General features: G+C 40.2%; 1 protein-coding gene across 1 annotated transcript in view; it reads left to right on the top strand.

Annotated features, from left to right (window-relative positions):
• Nucleotides 1–361: 361 nt before the first annotated feature.
• Nucleotides 362–19658, top strand: part of TSPAN3 (tetraspanin 3) — a 68985-nt gene continuing 49688 nt past the window's right edge. Inside the window, exon 1 of the mRNA XM_080666005.1 lies at nucleotides 362–729. Within this exon, the coding sequence (XP_080522131.1) occupies nucleotides 667–729 (63 nt within the window). The 5' untranslated portion in view covers nucleotides 362–666. The remainder of the gene's footprint in view (nucleotides 730–19658) is intronic.

Here is a 19658-nt window from a genome sequence, read left to right as displayed (position 1 = left end):
CCTGCCAGGATCAACCTCACAGTAGTGCTATTCCATAATTGAACTGTAACATTATTGAGTTGCTCCATAGTCATGCTGTTCCACAACTGTGCTGTATCATGATAGCTGTTGGCATTGAATAAAGCCCACTTTTTCACTGCACCCCAAATTGGGGATTCCTGTTGGTGGTGAACTGATGCCAATAACCATGGGCGGAGGGTTGACAGGGGAAATGGGCTAGGTAAAAAGACTATCTACTGTGGGCTGGCATAATTAATGTGGCTCTATGAGGAGTGAGTTTCTTCCAATAGGACTTTCCTAATGAGCCATCTGCATCCAAGGGTGGCCAGAGGCCAAAAGTAGCTGAGTCTTTGGCTCCTTTAAGAGGCATGGCCTCGCTGTAGCCTGCTGAGGGAGTGATTGGCCTAAGCTTCCAGTCCCGGTGCAACTCGGTTGCTAGGGAGCAGCGTGCCTCCCCCCTCCCCCCCCCCGCCCCTTCCCCACTGGAGCGGCTGCGCAGAGGAGCCAGGTGCTTGCTGGGGCCCGGGCTGTGCAAGGACGCCAGGGGCTGGGGGGAGCCGCTAGCAAGCCTGTGCAGATCCCAGCCGGGAGGCGCCCTCGCCATTGTGGCCTTGCTGGGTGGGCGCATCCGGCTCCCCTAGCAGGGCCCCAGCGACTGTGGGCACCATGGGTCAGTGCGGCATCACCTCCTCCAAGACTGTGCTGGTGTTTCTCAACCTTATCTTCTGGGTGAGCGAAGCTGGTGGGCGGAGAAGGGTGGGGGTGCCGGCGGTGAGGCCTCGGTTGAGGCGTCTGAGGGGTCTGGTGGGGACTGCAGCAGCGACTTGGGGTCGGGGGTGACGGGGCCTACGACAGAGGGACGGCTTTGTGAGATCCCTCCCAGGCCTTGTGCCTGGAGGGCGGAGGAAGGGAAACCCTTAGGGGCTTCTGGCGGCCTCCGTGTTCGGGCCTCAGTGCTTGACTGCCTCTGGGCTGGGGGCTTCACGCGGAGGGGCTTGGCCCAGTCTCAGGTTCTTCCCCTGGAGCAGCCTGCTGGACAGAGAGCTTTGCATGCAGATTCGTTACGGACCTCAGGCTGGAAAGAGGGTATTTATTCCCCAAAGGGCCAGGCTCCGCTTTCGTTGTCGGCCTGCAGCTCCAGTGCTGAGGCTTGTGAGCAAACGGTGCACATATGCGGGGACGCTGCCAACTCAGTGAGGACTTTGACTTAGAGCTCTTTGTGAATGGAGAACTGGTTGGCTGGTTAGCAGCCCCAAAACTGAATGGCTTAGACTTGATAAGTCAAATAATCCTTTGATCAAGAAAATAAAACTGTTTGGGTCATGGGTGTGGGGAGCCTGAGATTATAAACCTTGGTTAAATATGACTCGGATGTCACAAGATTTAAAAATCGATGAGCTCACTTTCAATAAATGGTGGCTTATGAGTTTTTTTAAAAACACATCCAAAGAAAGGAGTGTTTATAGCCACTTCATCTTAGTTCAAGTTCTTATCTCACCAGGGACTTTTGTAATAACCTGTGTTGATACAATCAGCCTCTCTATCCTCTAATCCTCTGGTCCTTGCACCCGGATAAATCTTATTAAGCATTCTTCCCTCACATCACTTTATTTAAAAAACAAACAAAACCCCTAAAAATATTAGTAGTAAAGTACGGTTCAATCTCTTGGTATTGCAGCTGATGTCCTCAGTCACCTTTCCTTCCTCATAACTGGCCATATTCTTAAACACTTGCTGCCCTGGACAGACTTCTCTTTTCACAGTCCCAGGACACTCCTGGAACATTCTCGCTTCCTATACTTTTGTATGTCCCCATTCAAATTCTCCTTGCCACACACATACCTATTTTTGAAAAAATTATTTTCTTCTTACAATTCCCATCTTCCCCTCCCCTCTCAAGGAGGAAACTTTTTATATCCCCACTAGTGTAGCATATATAATAAGGCGCCTATACATACACGTGCAATGTCATAGTCTTTTTGGGTATTTATGGTGTGATGGAAAGAGTCCTGACTGATAGTACCTATTCAAAATCTCTCACGTGACATTGGGGTTTTCATGATTTTTTGTTGTTGACACTTATTACAGATGTCCCCTTTACCCACCTCCATCCACACCACTCCCCTTTTCCCATCACTACATTCATGATTTCTTCTTTTATAATTAGTGTTTTTCATACATTAGTTTGAGTTACAAGCCTTTTTAAAAGGTTTTTCAAAGATCCCCAAATAATAAACACTCTATTATTAATAAGATACTTAGGGAGAGACTTCACTTTGTAACCATTAGTTTCTTGTGATTTTTATGGGCATGACTATTTAATTTTGAAGAATCATCTGTCAGATGAATTCTAGGCTATTTAAGCTCAGGGACTGGAATTGTTGTTAATGTAATAAAATATTGGAAATACAGAAGCCATTTTTAAAAAATAAATAATTAGATTTTTATTTACTCTTAAATATCAGTTAATTCTAAGTGATTGCTTATGAATCTTTGGAAATTATGTTAGCATATGTACTTTTGGTACTTTCTTCAGTGAAAAAGTTGAACTTCAGTTGTGCATTTCTTAGTGGGTTATTCCAGGCCTAAAGTTATACTATGTAGTAAAAATACCCTTTATCTAGGTTAGCAAGGATAGTGAAGCTTTTGTGAGCTGTGATAAGAAAGCTAAGCAGACATGCAGAGAAAAATATTGTGGCATAGAGCAGATTAGTGCAACCTAACTTATGAGAAAACAGTATTATTAGATCTGTCTCCCACCAAATGTTTAGTTTAGGGACAGACATTGGAATTTGATGATGGTAATGATAGCTAACATTTGAGTGCTTATTATACCAAGGCACTGTGATAAGCACTTTACATGGGGTGTTCGCACATCAATTCAATCTGGCAGGAATATTATTATGCTTATTTTATAGATGAGGGCATTAAGGGTTACTGAGGGCATCAAGGGGTAACAGAGCCTGCGTTCAAACTCAAGTTGTTCTATACTTAGAGCCCTTAGTGTTAGAGCAAAGTGTGATTTCAAAAGATTTGGAAAGGGAAAGGATCTTATTAGGTTATGTTAGAGTCACTTTCTCTAAAACATACTGATTTTAATTTTGTATAGAACCTATACCAGTATTTAAAATGCACTATTTAACTTGTCATTTAAAAAAAAATTAGGCCATTATGAGGGAGTACATAAAACAGATGTTAACTGGTTCTCCCTAGCAATTTGTAATGTATTCTTCAGTTTTAGTAAGTGTATCCTTATATACTGGCTCCCTCCCTCCTTTTAAGGCTTTAGTGAATAATTGGAAAAACAAATATTCCCTGCAAAGGGCATATTAAAACCTTATTTAGGTTGCCTTGGGAAGCTTTTTAACTTTGTGTACTGGCTCCTCACTATCAGGTGGTAATGGTGATTGTGGTTAAGTATTAAAACTTAATTGCTTTGGCAAGATCTTTAAACTGCATCTTTTAATACCTTGATATCCTAGTTCCGTGGTTGGCAAACTGCGACTCGCGAGCCACATGCGGCTCTTTGGCCCCTTGAGTGTGGCTCTCCCACAAAATACCACGGCCTGGGCGAGTCTATGTTGAAGAAGTGGCGTTAGAAGAAGTTTAAGTTTAAAAAATTTGGCTCTCAAAAGAAATTTCAATCATTGTACTGTTGATATTTGGCTCTGTTGACTAATGAGTTTGCCGACCACTGTCCTAGTTCATTTGGGAGTTGGTTCAGTGAGATGTGATGTGGAAATAGTATGTTCCTGATATATGTAGGCTCCACACTACATTGACTAAGTCTACGTTATTTTGGACAGTGGAGTCTAAGAAAGTTACTGTGGAAAGCCACACAATAAAAGGGGAAATAACCATTCCTAAAATCCTCAAGGTTGTCTAATGGAAACAAAGTTCCTCATCATATTCCAGAATATTAGTGCTTGTGGCATGAAAGATAATTTTGGACAAGGGAAAGGATGAACACCTTAGATCTCTTTGTTTTTATGGAGTGGCATAGCTTTAAAATGTAAGTATATTAGTGCTAGACCCACGATGGTCTATGGAGGATGATTAGTAGTGTTTGGTACATGATTAAATATTGAATGCTATTGAAACAGTTACTAACTACACCTTTGTACCAAGGTCATACCGGATTCTTACTTGGGTAGGTCACTTGCTCTGACCCAGGAGGCTTCATCTAAAACAAGTTTAAATCAGTACTTTTTAATGTTCAGGGTAAAGTTATTTGAGTACTTAATCATGTTCCATGTTATAAAAATTACCTTTATTTATTCTACCCTATGTGAAAAACCAATTGGCTAGTATTAATTTTGCTCATAGGTGTCTTACGTTTTATAGGGACTGCAAGAGAAAGCTTTGTTCATGCTTGTAAAATTTACACTCTGGCACATCTATTTAGGCTATTGTTTTTCATCTGTATGAGAGGTGATAGTAACAAGAAAACGCTTATAGAGTAGGAAGTACCGCAGGAAGGTCAGAAACCTTTTAAATGGCTTTAGAAACAACTTTAGAATGTGGCACCTTCACTAATTATCATTTGCTCATATGAACTACTCTATACATACAAATAGTATTTGGAAGCTATATATAACCTTTAAAATTTATCTCATCATTTAAAAAGAGCTTTTCACATCACACTTCTTTCTGATACATATAATTCAGGAAATGTTTTGCCTAATAAATATAACAAATATTTGAGCTCCTAGTTTGTGCTTGTATTATTGATAAAACGGTGAAAAAGGTAGTGAAGATCTTGGACTTACAGAACTTCTTTATGGAGGAGTAAGACAGATAATTAAAAATTAGCAAGAAAAGTGATGTGGTATGCAGAGGGTTAAAAAACAGGGTTATGTGATAGAGTGCCTTAGGTTGGTAAAGAAGGCTTCTCCAAAGAGATGAGATTTCATCTGGAGTATAAGAAGGAGCTGGTTTTGGGGTGATTTGGGGAGATGGGGGGAATTCAAGACAGGGAACAGTCTATAGACCCTAAGGCAAGAATATACTTGATATGTTCAAAAACAAGGTTTAACTATGTCTTCATGCTTTTGTTTAAAACATTTTTATAATGAAATATTTCAAGGACAATTTTTTATTAAATATGTTTTTATTGATTTCAGAGAGAAAGAGAGAGGGAGAGAGAGAAACACCAGTGATGATAGAATCATTGATTGGCTGCCTCCTGCACACCTCCTACTGGGGATTGAGCCCACAACCTGGGCATGTGCCCTGACCAGGAATTGAACGGTGACCTTGGTTCACAGGTCGACACTCAACCACTGAGTTACACTGACCAGGCTCAAGGAAGCGTCTTTTCATAAATCTCCTTATACATATTTTGTGTTCCTACACATTTGACTTGGGAATATGATACTTTAAACTGGAATCTTCATTTGACATCCTGGATTTGTTTCTAGTCCTGTTGTATTTCTATCATTATGAACTAGAGGCCCAGTGCAAAAAATTTGTGCACTTGGGGCGGGGTGTCCCTCAGCCCGGATTGCGAGAGGTCAGACCGAGGGAGACCACTGATGCACGATTGGGGACAGGGAAGGACACAGGAGGTTGGCCAACCAGGGAAGGACCACGGGAGGGCTCCAGGGTGTGTCCAGCCCATCTTGCTCAGTCCCGATCTGCTGGACCCCAGCAGCAAGCTAACCTATCGGTCTGAGCATCTGCCCTCTGGTGGTCTGTGCACATCATAGCGAGCAGTTAAGCGGCCTTAACATATCATTAGCATATTATGCTTTGATTGGTTGAATGGCCGACTGGATGACCTGACACTTAGCATATTAGGCTTTTATTATATAGGATGGTTACTTTGACAGAGACTGTGTCATTGGAATGTATACAGATTTTTTTCCCCATAGCTATTTGTCAATCACTAGAAGAAAAGCTAACTTTGTCAGTAAGCAAGTCATGGTACATAATAGGAAATCTGTTTTTAACTTTTCTTTGACAGTTAAGAAAATGGATGTTTCCAGTCTTACTAAGTTCTCAGTTATCTGTCCACTGACCAAGTGTCTTGTGGCTCTGAATAATCATTAACTGAAAGAACTCATAGCATTGGGAACTTGGAATCAGCTAGGAGACCATATGCAGAAAAGTTATCTTTAGTAACAATTTAAGGAATACGTCAATAGCTTTTTAGAATATTTATTATGCTTTGAAATATTTTAATGAATTTTATTCCATAAATTTCAATTCAGGTTAGGATTTCTGCAGAAAACTTATACCTTGAAATGCATACTTGCACCAAACAAGTATACTCTAAGAATTATTCACTCAATTAATGTTTGTTGAATATGCTTTATCCTTTTCTGAGGTATACTAAGAGCAAAAATACATAGTTCCTGCTTTCCAACAGCTCATGGGAAGAAGGGGAAGACAGAAAGGCAAAATCTAGTACTTCATTAAATTTAATTTGTAGGTACATCTTCCACCCCACCCCACTCCCCAGATCATACCTGTGGACAGTCTCAAGTCTTTATTTAAGAATATTATCATTTCCTTCTCCCCCCGATCCTTAATAACTTGGTAGAATCAACCTATGAGAATTTATTTGCATTAATACATTTGTTTTTTATTTTCGGGGGGGGGGGGGGAGAAGGGGAGAACGGGGTGGTAAATGCCAATATATTGTATTTTTGTTGCTACTACTGATTAAACACATAACCCAAGCCTGGACACACTCTAATATTGTAAAGTTTAAGCACCCCAAGCTCCTATAGTAACAATAGACTCTTGTTACAGTTAGAGTAGGGTATGGTGACAGAGGGTCTCACAAAACAAAAAAACTGCAAAACTGCATGTTTAAATTCCATGCTTCTCAGATGATCTCTAGAGCCCTGAAAATAGCCAATTACCACACTTCTATAATAATTTGACTGTGGTCTGATCTCCAATTTTACTGCCACCTGAACTTTTGGGTCTTCCAACTGGTGGGTATAAATTGAATTAAGCAGAACAACTTTGTTAACTGGATAAGCAATGACTATAAAAAAAAAACAGAGAAAAAATGAAAACAGAGCAGAATTAAGGAACATGACCTAGGGCACTGGTTGGCAAACTGCGGCTTGCGAGCCACATGCGGCTCTCTGGCCCCTTGAGTGTGGCTCTTCCACAAAATACCACGGCCTGGGCGAGTCTATTTTGAAGAAGTGGCGTTAGAAGAAGTTTAAGTTTAAAAAAATTTGGCTCTCAAAAGAAATTTCAATCGTTGTACTGTTGATATTTGGCTCTGTTGACTAATGAGTTTGCCGACCACTGACCTAGGGGATATCATCAGAGTAATGGAGCTGTAAAAGGATTAAAATACATCTTCTTTAAGAATGATGGCAATACCTACAAGACACCTGTGGCATAAGGCCACAGTACCAATGTTGGGAGACATAGCAAATGTACCTAATACACAGAAAAAATACAGAGAGGCAGCCAAGATGAAGACACAAAGAAACAGACCTCAAATGAAAGAACAGGAGAAATCCCCAGAAAAAGAACTAAATGAACTAGAGGCAAGCAATCTACCAGAGACAGAATTCAAAACAATGGTTATAAGGATGCTCAAAGAATGTAGGGGGAGAATAGATGGACTCAGTGAGAACTTAGATAGCATAAAAAAAAGGACATAGAAACTGTAGTAAAGAATAAGTCAGAAATAAAAAAATACAATATCTGAAATGAAGAATAAATTGGATGGAATCAACATCAGGGTAGATGAAGCAGAGGATCAAAGCAGCAATTAGGTGGACAAGGTAGCAGAAAATAGCCAAGCAGAGCAGCAAAAAGAAAAAAATTTAAAAAATGAGGATAGTTTAAGGGACCTCTTGGGACAACCTCAGCTGTAACAACATCCACATCATAGGGTTACCAAAAGGAGAAAAGACAGAGCAATGAATTAAGAACCTGTTTGAAGAAATAATGACAAAAACTTCCCTAACTGGTGAAGGAAGAATACACACAAGTCCAGTAAGAGTAGAGAGGCACAATAAAGATGAATATAAAGAGGCCCACACTAAGACACATCATAATTAAAATGGCAAAGGTTAAAAACAAAGAGAGACTTTCAAAAATGGAAGAGAAAGACAGTTATTTATAAGGGAACTTCCTTAAGATTGTCAGCTGATTTCTCAATGGAAAAATTTCAGGCCAGACAGGATTGGCATGAAATATTCAAAATTATGAAAAACAAGAACCTATAACCAAGACTACTCTACCTAGAAAGGCTATCATTTAAAAATGAAGTAGACAATAAAATTGAAGGGGAAATAAAGTGCTTCACAGACAAGAAAACACTAAAGGAATTCATTACCACCAAACCAGTATTGTAGTAAATGTTAAAGGAAGTTTTTTAAGAAGAAAGGGGGAAAAAAAGAGCATAATTATAAATTATACTATATATATAAAACAGCCTGAGCAACCATTATGACCGAACGACCGGTCGACCAGTCACTATGATGCACACTGACCACCAGGGGGCAGACACTCCACATAGGAGCTGCCCGCTGGTGGTCAGTAAATTTCCACGGGGAGCACTACTCAGCCAGAAGCCAGGCTCATGGCTGGCAAGCACACTTGCAGCGGCGGGAGCCTCTCCCGACTCCACGGCAGCGCTACCAAGCAGCGGCAGCAGGTGCAGTGGGCTGGGATGAATGCGAGCAACACTGCTACATCCCTCGAGGGGTTCCGGATTGCAAGAGGGTGCAGGCCAGGCTGAGGGACCCCTCCCACAATGTGCATGAATCTGTGCACCAGGCCTCTTGTATAGAATAAAGTGGCAGTAAGTGTGTACCTATCAATAATCACTTCAAATGTAAATGGATTAAAAACTCAAATAAAAAGACATAGAGTAGGTGAATGGATAAGAAAACATGACCCATATGTATAATCTCTACCAACCTCAGAAAAAAGTAAAGGGATGAAAATAGATATTCATGCAAATGGAAATGAAGAAAAAAAAACTGGGGTAGCAATACTTAAGACAAAATAGACTTTAAAACAAAGGCTATAATAAGAGACAGAGAAGGATATTACATAATGATAAAGGGGTCAATTCAACAAGAGGCTATAACAGCCGTGGGCAAACTACGGCCCGTGGGCCGGATCCGGCCCGTTCAGCTGTTCTATCCGGCCCGCGGAGCCGAAAGAGCGGAGGGTTCTCTTGCTCTCCCCTCCACTCCTTTACTTTGAATTTATATTAGTTCACACAAACACTCCATCCATGCTTTTGTTCCGGCCCTCCGGTCCAGTTTAAGAACCCATTGTGGCCCTCGAGTCAAAAAGTTTGCCCACCCCTGGGCTATAACCTTTGTAAATATTTATGCACCCAACATAGTAGCACCTAAATACATAAAGCAAATATTGATGGATGTAAATGGAGAGATAGACACTGATACAGTTGGAGTAGGGGATATTTAACACCCATTGACATCAATGAATAGATCTTCCAGACAGAAAATCACCAAGGAAACAGTGTCCTAAATTACACACTAGTTCACATGTATTTAATTGATATTTTCAGAGCATTTTACTCCAAAGCAGCAGATTATACATTCTCTTAACTGCACATGAAACGTATTTCAGGATAGACCCAGGATAGGCTGCAAACAAGTCTCAATAAATTTAAGAAGATTGAAATCATATCAAGCATGCTCTCCAAACAGTGGTATGAAACTAGAAATTAATTACAAGGAAAAAACTGAAATTCACACAAACAAAAGGAGGCTAAATGACATGTTACTGAACAAGGAATGGGTTAACTGTGAGATTAAGGAAGAAATCAAAAGATACCTTGAGATAAGTGAAAATGAGAACACAACAACACAAAATCTGTGGGATACAACAAAAGCAGTCCTAAGAGGAAAATTCATAGTAATACATTCTTACCTCAAGAAACAAGAAAAATCTCAAACAATCCAACCTTACACCTAAAGAAACTTTAGAAAGAACAACAGAGTCCTAAGTGAGTAGACAGGAGGAAATAATAATGATTAGAACAGAGATAAATGAACCAGAGTCTATAAAAACAATACGAAAGACCAATGAAACCAAGAGCTGGTTCTTTGAAAAGATAAACAAGATTTATAAACCTTTAACTAGACTCATGAAAAATAAAAAAGAGAGAGGACCCAAATCAGAAATGAAAGAGGAAAAGTAACAGTGACACCATAGAAATATAAAGGATTATAAAAAATATATTACAGACATCTATATGCCCAAAATTGGATGATTTGAAAGATATGGATAGATTTTTAGAAACATACAATCTTCCAAAACTGAAAGAAGAAACAGAAAATCTGAACTGACTGATTACAACTAATAAAACTGAGACAGTAAAACAAGCCAAATCACACATCCCAACAAACAAATGTTATAGACCAGATGGTTTCACAGTGAATTTTACCAAGCATTTAAAGAAGAATAACATCCATCCTTCTTAAACCATTCCTAAAAATTCCACAGGAGGGAAGACTCCAAGCTCATTTTACGAGGTCAGCATTACCCTAAATCAAAAATCAGATAAAGACACTACAAGAAAATAAAATTACAGGCCAATATCCCTGATGAACATAGATGCTAAATTCCTCAACAGAATATTAGCAAATCGAATTTAGCAATACATTAAAAATATCATACACCATGATCAAGTGGGATTTATTCCAGGGATGCAAAATTGGTACAATATCAGCAAATCAATAATGTGATAGACCACATAAACAAAATGAAAGATAAAAATTATATGATCAGTAGATGCAGAAAAAGAATTTGGTAAAATCCAGCACTCATTTATGATAAAAACTCAGCAAAGTGGGAGTAGAGGGAACATATCTCAACATATTAAAGGCCATATATGGCAGACCCACAGCTAACATCATACTCAATGGGGAAAAACTAAAAACATTTCCTTTAAAAAAATATTTTTATTGATTTAAGAGAGGAAGGGAGAGGGAGAGAGAGAGAGAAACATCAATGATGTGAGAGAATCATTGATTTGCTACCTCCTGCATGCCCCTTACTGGGGATTGAGCCTGCAACTCAGGCATGTGCCCTTGACCAGAATCGAACCAGGGACCATTCAGTCACAGGCTGACACTCTATCCACTTAACCAAACTGGCTAGAGCTAAAAAATACTTCCTTTAATACCAAGAACAAGACAGGGGAGTTGACTTTCTATATTTCTTATTTAACATAGTATTGGAAATTCTAATTACAGTAATCAGACAAGAAGAAAAGGCATCCAAATTGGAAAGGAAGAAGTAAAACTGTCCTTATTTGCAGATAACATGATATTGTATATAGAGAACCCCAAAGATTCTACCAACAACTAGAAGAACTGATAAATGAATTCAGTAATTCAGAATACAAAATATTCAGAAATTATTTGCATTTTTACACACTAATAATGAACTATCAGAAAGGGAAACTAAGAAAATACTCTTATTTGCATTTTTACACACTAATAATGAACTATCAGAAAGGGAAACTAAGAAAATACTCCCATTTACAATTGCAACAACAACAGCAAACATACCTAGGAAGAAATTGAACGAAGGTGAAAGAAGACTTGTATTTGGAAAATTAAAAGAAACTGAAGAAGGAAATTGAAGAAGATACAAATCAATGGAAGCATATACTGTGCTCATGGATAGAAGAGATTAACATCATTAAAATGTCCATACTATCCAAAGTAATTTATAGATTCAATGCAATTTCTATCAAAATACCAATGCCATATTTCACAGAGCTAGGACAAATGATTCAAAAAATTTATATGCAACCACAAAATACCTCGAATAGCCACAGCAGTCTTGATTAAAAAACAACAAAATTGCAGGTATCACAGTACCTGATATCAAACTATACTACAAAGCTATAGTAATCAGAACAGAGGGGAAGCAGTTTAGGGGACTGGATGAAATAGGGGAAGGGATTAAGAAGTATAAATTGTTAGTTACAAAATAGTCACAGATATGTAAAGTATAGGGAATATAGTCAATAATGTAATAACTGTGTATGGTGCCATGTGAGTACTGGAAATGTTGGGGGAGAATGTTGTGAAGTGTATGATTGTCTGACCACTGTGCTGTACACCTGAAACTAATACAAAAGAATATTGAATGTAAACTGTAATTTTAAAAACTAAAGGAAAAACAACAGTTGCCTGGGTTCAGGATAGAATAGGCAGAGAGCTACATTTAGCTAGGGATTAAGTTTTCCCAGGGAAGTACAACTAAGTTATGGGGACAAAGGAATTGAGGGTTTATATAAGGGTGTGCTTTTAAAGAGAGACCACAGAATCTAATACAGGTAAAGAGGGAGATGAACACATGAGGGAACTGGTGCCTTCTCCTCTTGGAAGTATATCCAGGCCTTTCCCTTTTCCCACTTCTTACCCCACACTCATGAATCTCCTAAACTCCAAGGGACTTCATGAGACTTGCAAGCAGAGGACCAATGGGCAGCAGCAGCTTCGCCCAGGCTAACCCCCTGAACCTGTCTCCAAGGCCTCCTTTTCTCTGACTCTCCAGTGAGCTGACAGCAGCCCTGCCTTTGCTCTCACTTGTTTCCAATAACATTTCTGGTCTCTCTTTTCTTGCTTCTTCTACCCTTGGTTCTTCCTTGTTTCACTGTCCCCAGCTTTAATAAATGTACTCTCAAAATCAACACACACACACACACACACACACACACACACACAAAAAAAAAAAAAGAAAACACGAGGGAACTCAGGGGCACTTTGTAGGGGTTAGGGTCAGTGGTTTGTAGGTCCTGGTCGAGGTAGAAAAATCATTGGAATGTTAGAGAGACTGTCATGATCAAACAGTGGGATGTTTGAAATTGAGATTACAAAGGCTGGTAATTTTTGGTACAGACAAGATCAAAGATTTGACCTTTGTAGTGGGTGGCTATGGTAGATTTCAAGGTCTGTGGTAGAGTTGGTCACAGGGTATAAGATGTCACTATCCAAAGATGGTTTTAGTCTCAGCAGGAAATAAGATATCAAAAGACTTCGAGATGTACATTCATTAGATCACTCCTTTCTGCTGCAGAGTAAGCATTGTTAAAGTCTCCTCTCCTGTATCATCCATCATCATGTGTAATCAGTAAATGATTTAATATCCTCTTTAAAAATGTCTTTCAGGGAATGAGAAAGAAAGCATATTTACAGACAAATTCTAGTAAAGATCTTTGGGTTTGATTTACTGGCACATGTAGCTACAAAGTTTTTGAGGTATTTGTACTGCCAAAGAATTCATGAGCTAACATGAAAGGCCTTTGTCTGTTAATATAATCTTTGAGGTGTTAAAACTTGCACAATAGAGAGAACCAAGATGGCGGCATAGGTAAACACCTGAACTTGCTGCCTCTCACAACCACATCAAAACTACAACTAAAAGACAAAACAACTATTGTCCAGAACCGCGGGAAAGCTGGCTGAGTGGAAGTTCTACAACTAGAAGGAAAGAAAAAAGCACATTGAGACAGGTAGGAGGTGCAGAGGTGGGCACGGAATGGGCTGGCATCCATGCGCTGTTGTGTTTTTTTCAATCAGGAGGGAGATACAAGCTCCCGATTACTCTAAACTCCAGTCCCAGGCGAGACTCTGGAAACGCAGACTCATACGGGGAGAAACTGGACTGTCTGGCATCGGGTCGGAACACGAGGGCGGCTTTCTCTCAGAGGTGCTCGCAGCAATCATTGTTCCCGCGTGGAGGTGCCGGACGTGGAGACGCGGGGACCTCTCTGGTATAGGGCTGACTGGCAGCCATTGCTGTTTGCTCTGCCGTGGTGAGTCCCTGAGACCTCACCCCACCCAATTTACAACCCCACCCAAGCTGTGTGCAGTGGCTTTTACATATGAATGGCCTGTCCTTTCTCTGCTTAAAACCTTCCGATCTGCTGCTGGGTCAGAGAGCCCTAGAGCTTCCAAAAGAAGGCCCAAGGCCCAGCAGCAGCAGCCTGCCTTGCTTCACACCTGGGCCTCATCTGGGCACTTCCAAACCCCAAACAAAGAGGAGGAATCTGCAGATCTCTTTGTAGCTCCTGCTGGGTGGCCTCAAGCAGTGGCTGACTTTGCACCTCCTTGGAGATCCAAGAACAAGTGTTCCCAGTGGTCAGTGTGAGACCATACTGTATTACAACTCTTCACATCCATAAGCGACACACTCAAGGGGCAGACTCAGTGAGCACCAAAGCCCCACTGAAGCAAGCCCTGCCCCATAAGGGTGTCTCCTGCACGGCAGTCCTTCCATTGTAGACACAGCTGGTCCTCAGAGCCAGTTGGCCTGGAGGTCAATTCCTCCCAGTGATACCAACAGCAATCAAGGCTTAACTACAACAAGACTGTGCACACAGCCCACAAAGGGGTGCACCAAGAGTGTCCACCTCAGGTGATTGAGGAGGCAGAGCCACTGGGCCCCATAGGACACCTACCACACAAGGCCACTCTATCAACACAGGGAAGCAGCCAAAATGCAGAAACAAAGAAACATGTCACGAATGAAAGAAATTGGAGGAAAGCAAACTACTGGATATAGAGTTCAAAACCACAGTTATAAGGTTACTCAAGAATCTTCCAAAAACCTCCAAGGAACTTAGTGAGGCCTTTAAGGATCTTGGTGAGAATGCAAAAAAAATGGAAAAGGACCAGTCAGAAATTAAGCATACACTGTCTGAAATAAAGAATAATATACAGAGATTCAACAGTAGACTAGAGAATGCCAAGAATCAAAACAAAGATTTGAAATACAAGGAAGCAAAAAACACCCAAATGGAAGAGCAAAAAGAGAAAAGAATCCAAAAATATGAAAATAGTGTAAGGAGCCTCTGGAATAACTTCAAGTGTACCAACATCCGAATTATGGGGGTGCCAGAAGAAGAGAGAGAGCAAGATATTGAAAGCCTATTTGAAGAAATAATGACAGAAAACTTCCCTTACCTGGTGAAAGAAATAGACTTACAAGTCCAGGAAGTGCAGAGAACCCCAAACAAAATGAATCCAAAGAGGAACACACCAAGACACATCATAATTAAAATGCCAAGGGCAAAAGACAAAGAGAATTTTAAAAGCAGCAAGAGAAAAACAGTTACCTACAAGGGCGTACCCATACGATTGTCAGCTGATTTCTCAACAGAACTATGCAGGCCAGAAGGGAGTGGCAAGAAATATTCAAAGTGATGAATAGCAAGAACCTACAACCAAGATTACCCAGCAAAGCTATCATTCAGAATTGAAGGGCAGATAAAGAGCTTCACAGACAAGAAAAAGCTAAAGGAGTTCATCACCATCAAACCATGATTATATGAAATGCTGAAGGGTATTCTTTAAGAAGAGGAAGAAGAAGAAAAAGGTAAAGATAAAAAATTATGAACAACAAAGTGACAACAAATACATATCTATCAACAAGTGAATCTAAAAATCAAATGAATAAAAAATCTGATGAATAGAATAAACTGGTGAATATAATAGAATCAGGGGCATAGAAAGGGAGTGGACTGACAATTCTCAGGGGAAGGAGGTGTGGGGGGTGAGGGAAGAGACTGGACAAAAATCTTATATCTATGGGAGGACAGTGGTGGGGGACGAGGGCATGGGGTGGGGTGGGAACTGGATGGAGGGGAGCTATAGAGGGGGGGGAGAGGAACATCTGTAATAATCTGAACAATAAAGATTAAAAAACAATGAAGTATGAGAAAAAAAAAAAACTTGCAGAATAGCAAGGTAGTTTCAAAGCTATATGGCCCAGAGAGGGCATATTTCCAGTGTTCAGCAATAGTGTGGCCTGAAGGCTAATGAACAGAAAATAACCTCCCAGTTGGTCAAGAGCAAAGGACTATAGGATGCAATGGATTAGGGAGTTCCTCACAGAGAACAAAATCCAGGCCAAAAAAAGGACTGCTCCAGTGCCATGCACCAGAGACTGCTATGTATTTACTACCCCTCCCTTTCTGAATGGGAGTTTGTATTTTAATATTCTTAGTCCATTCCCCATTGTGCATTTAGAAAAAAAAAAAAGAATAATGGCAATAATAATGACAGTGATGTTGATAATAATGGCAGAAGTAGGATTTTTTTTTTTACTTGTTTCCTTGAAAAGTAAAATTTCTGGGGGGAAAAGATGGTGTATATTGAAAGAATCAGAATTGTGTTAGATACTCAGAAAACATCTAAAGATGTATCAAAGCCAGATAGATCCAAGAAAAGTGATAAATAGAGCAGTTTGGCAGAGGTGCCTGATATTTGGGATTGAACAGATGACTATTTTATGTTGACTAGTGGCCCAGTGCACAAAATTTGTGCAGGGGGGGGTGTCCCTCAACCCAGCCTGCACCCTCTCCAATATGGGACCCCTCGGGGGTTGTCCAACTGCCGGTTTAGGCCCAATCCCTGTGGTCGGGCCTAAACTGGCAGTTGGACATTCCTCTCACAACCCGGGACTGCAGGCTCCTAATTGCTCACCTGCCTGCCTGCCTAATTGGTCCTAACCACTCTGTCTGATGGCCTGATCGCCCCCAACTGCCCCCACTTGCCCTCCCTGCCAGCATGCTCACCCCCACTGTGCCCCCTGCCGGCCTGCTTGCCCCCAACAGCCCCCCCACTGGCCTGCTGGCCCCCCCCCCCGCCAGCCTGCTCACCCCAACTGCCCCCCCCCCGCTGGCCTGCTCGCCCCCAACTGCCCCCACCTGCTGGCCTGATAGCCCCAACTGCCCTCCCTGCTGGCCTGCTCACCCCCAAGTGCTCTCCCCACCGCCAGCCTGCTCGCCCCCAACTGCCTCCCCGCCTGTCGGCCTGCTTGCCCCTAACCACCTCTGCCTCAGCCCTGCCACTTGGCTTTGTCTGGAAGGTCTCCCAGAAGGTCTCCCAGTCTAATTAGCATATTACTCTTTTATTAGTATAGATGGTTAAGGACAGGCATTGGAATTTATTGTGAGAGAATAACAAGGTCTCAATGTGAGACATAATTTTAAACATTACTAATTATGCAGGTGATATATTTACTTTTTTTCATAATTTAGAGAATACTTTATTAATTTCCATAATCAAACCAATGTAGATTAAGACCTTACATATTAAAACAGTGTGTTGTCCCTGTACAAATGGAAAAAATTATGTTGAACGTTTCTAGACTGATATGGCTGTTAATTTCTGTATAATGCCAGTCCAACACAGTACAACTGGGATAATTTTTCCAAAGTTGATAGCACAGCTAATGTTTCCAAAAATTCAAATTATTTACTTTTTAAAGAAGACATTAAAAAGTATTTAAAAATAGCCCTACATTACTATAATTTCACCACCCAGAGATTAAACATTATTATTTTGGTGGGGTTTTTAAATGACTGTATGTGATGATACATGTGTGTTTTTCTTCTAACATACCACAAACATTGTTTTTTCTCTTTTCAAATAATTTTTTTTTTATTTTTCAGTTACAGTTGACATACAATATTAGTTTCAGGTATGCAATGTAGTGATTACACTTATATAACTTACGAAGTGATCACCTTGATAAATCTAGTACCCATCTGACATCATACATAGTTATTACAATTTTTTTTGCTGTATTCCCTTTGCTGTACTTCATATCACTGTGACTATTTTGTAACTACCAATTTGTACCTCTTAATTCCTTCCCACTTTTCACCCATCCTCTTAAGCCCCCTACCATCTGGGAATCATCAAAATGTTCTCTATATCTATGAGTTTGTGTCTGTTTTGTTTGTTTGTTTACTATGTTCTTTTAGATTCCACATATAAGTGAAATCATGTGGTATTTGTCTTTCCCTGTTATTTCATTTAGCATGATACCCTTTGGGTCCATCCATGTTGCAGATGTCAAGATTTCATTATTTTTTGATGGCTGAGTCATATTCCATTGTATGTACCACTTCTTTATCTATTCATCTATGGATGGCACTTAAGTTGTTTCTACATCTTGGCTATTGTAAAAAACATTGCAGTGAACATCGGGATGCGTATGTCTTTTTCGAGTTACTGTTTTAAATAAATACCCAGAGATAGAATTGCTGGGTCCTTCTTTGTCTCTTGTTATAGCCTTTGTTTTAAAGTCTACTTTGATCTGAGTATTGCTTCCCTAGCTTTTTAAAAATTATTATTTTCACTTGCATGAAATATCTTTCTCCATCCCTTACTTTCAGTCTGTATGTGTCTTTTGATCTAAAGTGGGTGTCTTCTATGCAGCATATGTAAGGCTCTTTCTTTTCTCTCCATTTAGCCATTGTATGTCTTTGATTTGAGCATTTAATTCATTTACATTTAAAATAATTGTTAATAGATATGTTGTCATTGTTATTTTATTGTTCATATTTTTTACCTCTTATTTTTCTTCCTTTTAAGGAAGTCCTTTAACATTTCTTATAATACTGGTTTGGTGGCGATGAACTCTTTTAGCTTTCTTTTGTCTGGGAAGCTCTTTATTTCTCCTTGAAAGTGGCCTTGGTGGGTAGACTAAGTTTGGTTGTAAGTCTTTGCTTTTCATCACTTTAAATATTTTGTGCCAGTCATGTCTGGCCTGAAATATTTCTGTTGAGAAATCAGCTAGAAGTCTTATGAGAGCTCCTTTGTAAGTAACTGCCTTTCTCCTGCTGCTTTTAAGATTTCCTCTTTGTCTTTAACATTCGCTGTTTCAGTTATGCTGTGTCATGGTGTATGTTTCTTTTGGTTCATCTTGTTTGAGAACCTCTGTGCTTTCTGGGCTTATATGTCTATTTCTTTCACCAGGTTAGGGAAGTATTTGTCATTATTTCTTCCAATTGATTTTAAATTTTTTGTTCTCTCTCTCTTCTCTTTCTGGTATCCCTATGATGTGAATGGTGGTACACTTGATGTTGTCCTAGGGGCCTCTTAAACTATGATCATTATTTTGATTTTTTTCTTTTTGCCGTCCTGATTAGGTGTTTTCTACTACTTTGTCTTCCAAGTGGCTGATTCTGTCATCTGCTTCATATAATCTACTGTTGATTCCCTCTAATGTATTCTTCATTTCTGACTAGTTCTCTTTTATTTTTCTATATCCCTTTATATGTTGCCCATCTTTTTGTTGAAGTTCTCTCTGAGATCATTGAGCATCCTTATAACCAGTGTTTTGAACTGCATTAGGTAGATTACTTGTCTCCATTTTGTTTTATTTTTTTTTTCTGGAGTTTTGTTCTGTTTTTCATTTTGGACATGTGTCTGTCTCCTCATTTTGGCTGCCTTCCTGTGTTTGCTTTTATGAATTAGATAGGGGTGCTATGACTCCTAGTCTTGGTAAAGTGGCTTGATGTAGTAGGTGTCCTGTGGGATCCATTGGCACAATCTTTCTAGTCACCTGAAGCAGATGCTTCAGGTGTGTTCCTGGGTAGGTTATGTGTAATCACCTGTCATAGTTGAGCCTGATTGCTGTTGGCAAGTCATTGGGAGGGGTGGACCCTCAGGCTGATTGGTTGTGTGGCTCAGCAGTGACTACAGTGGAGTAGCTATTGTGCAGGAGCTGACACCATGGAAGAAGATTTTGCTGTAGCAGGACTCTGGTGCTTGCTGAGTCTGCCCTTTGGGTGTGTTGTTTGTGGAGGTGTTGGGTATTGTGGTGTTCTCCGAAGCTGGCCACCAGGTTTATGGGTTCTGGGCCTCTTAGGAGGGGCTTGGTCCTGG

The sequence above is a fragment of the Plecotus auritus genome (genome assembly GCF_963455305.1).
Source record: "Plecotus auritus genome assembly, chromosome: 1".
Taxonomy (NCBI): domain Eukaryota; kingdom Metazoa; phylum Chordata; class Mammalia; order Chiroptera; family Vespertilionidae; genus Plecotus; species Plecotus auritus.
Note: the sequence above shows the minus strand (reverse complement) of the source record. Positions and strands in the feature narration are given on the sequence as shown.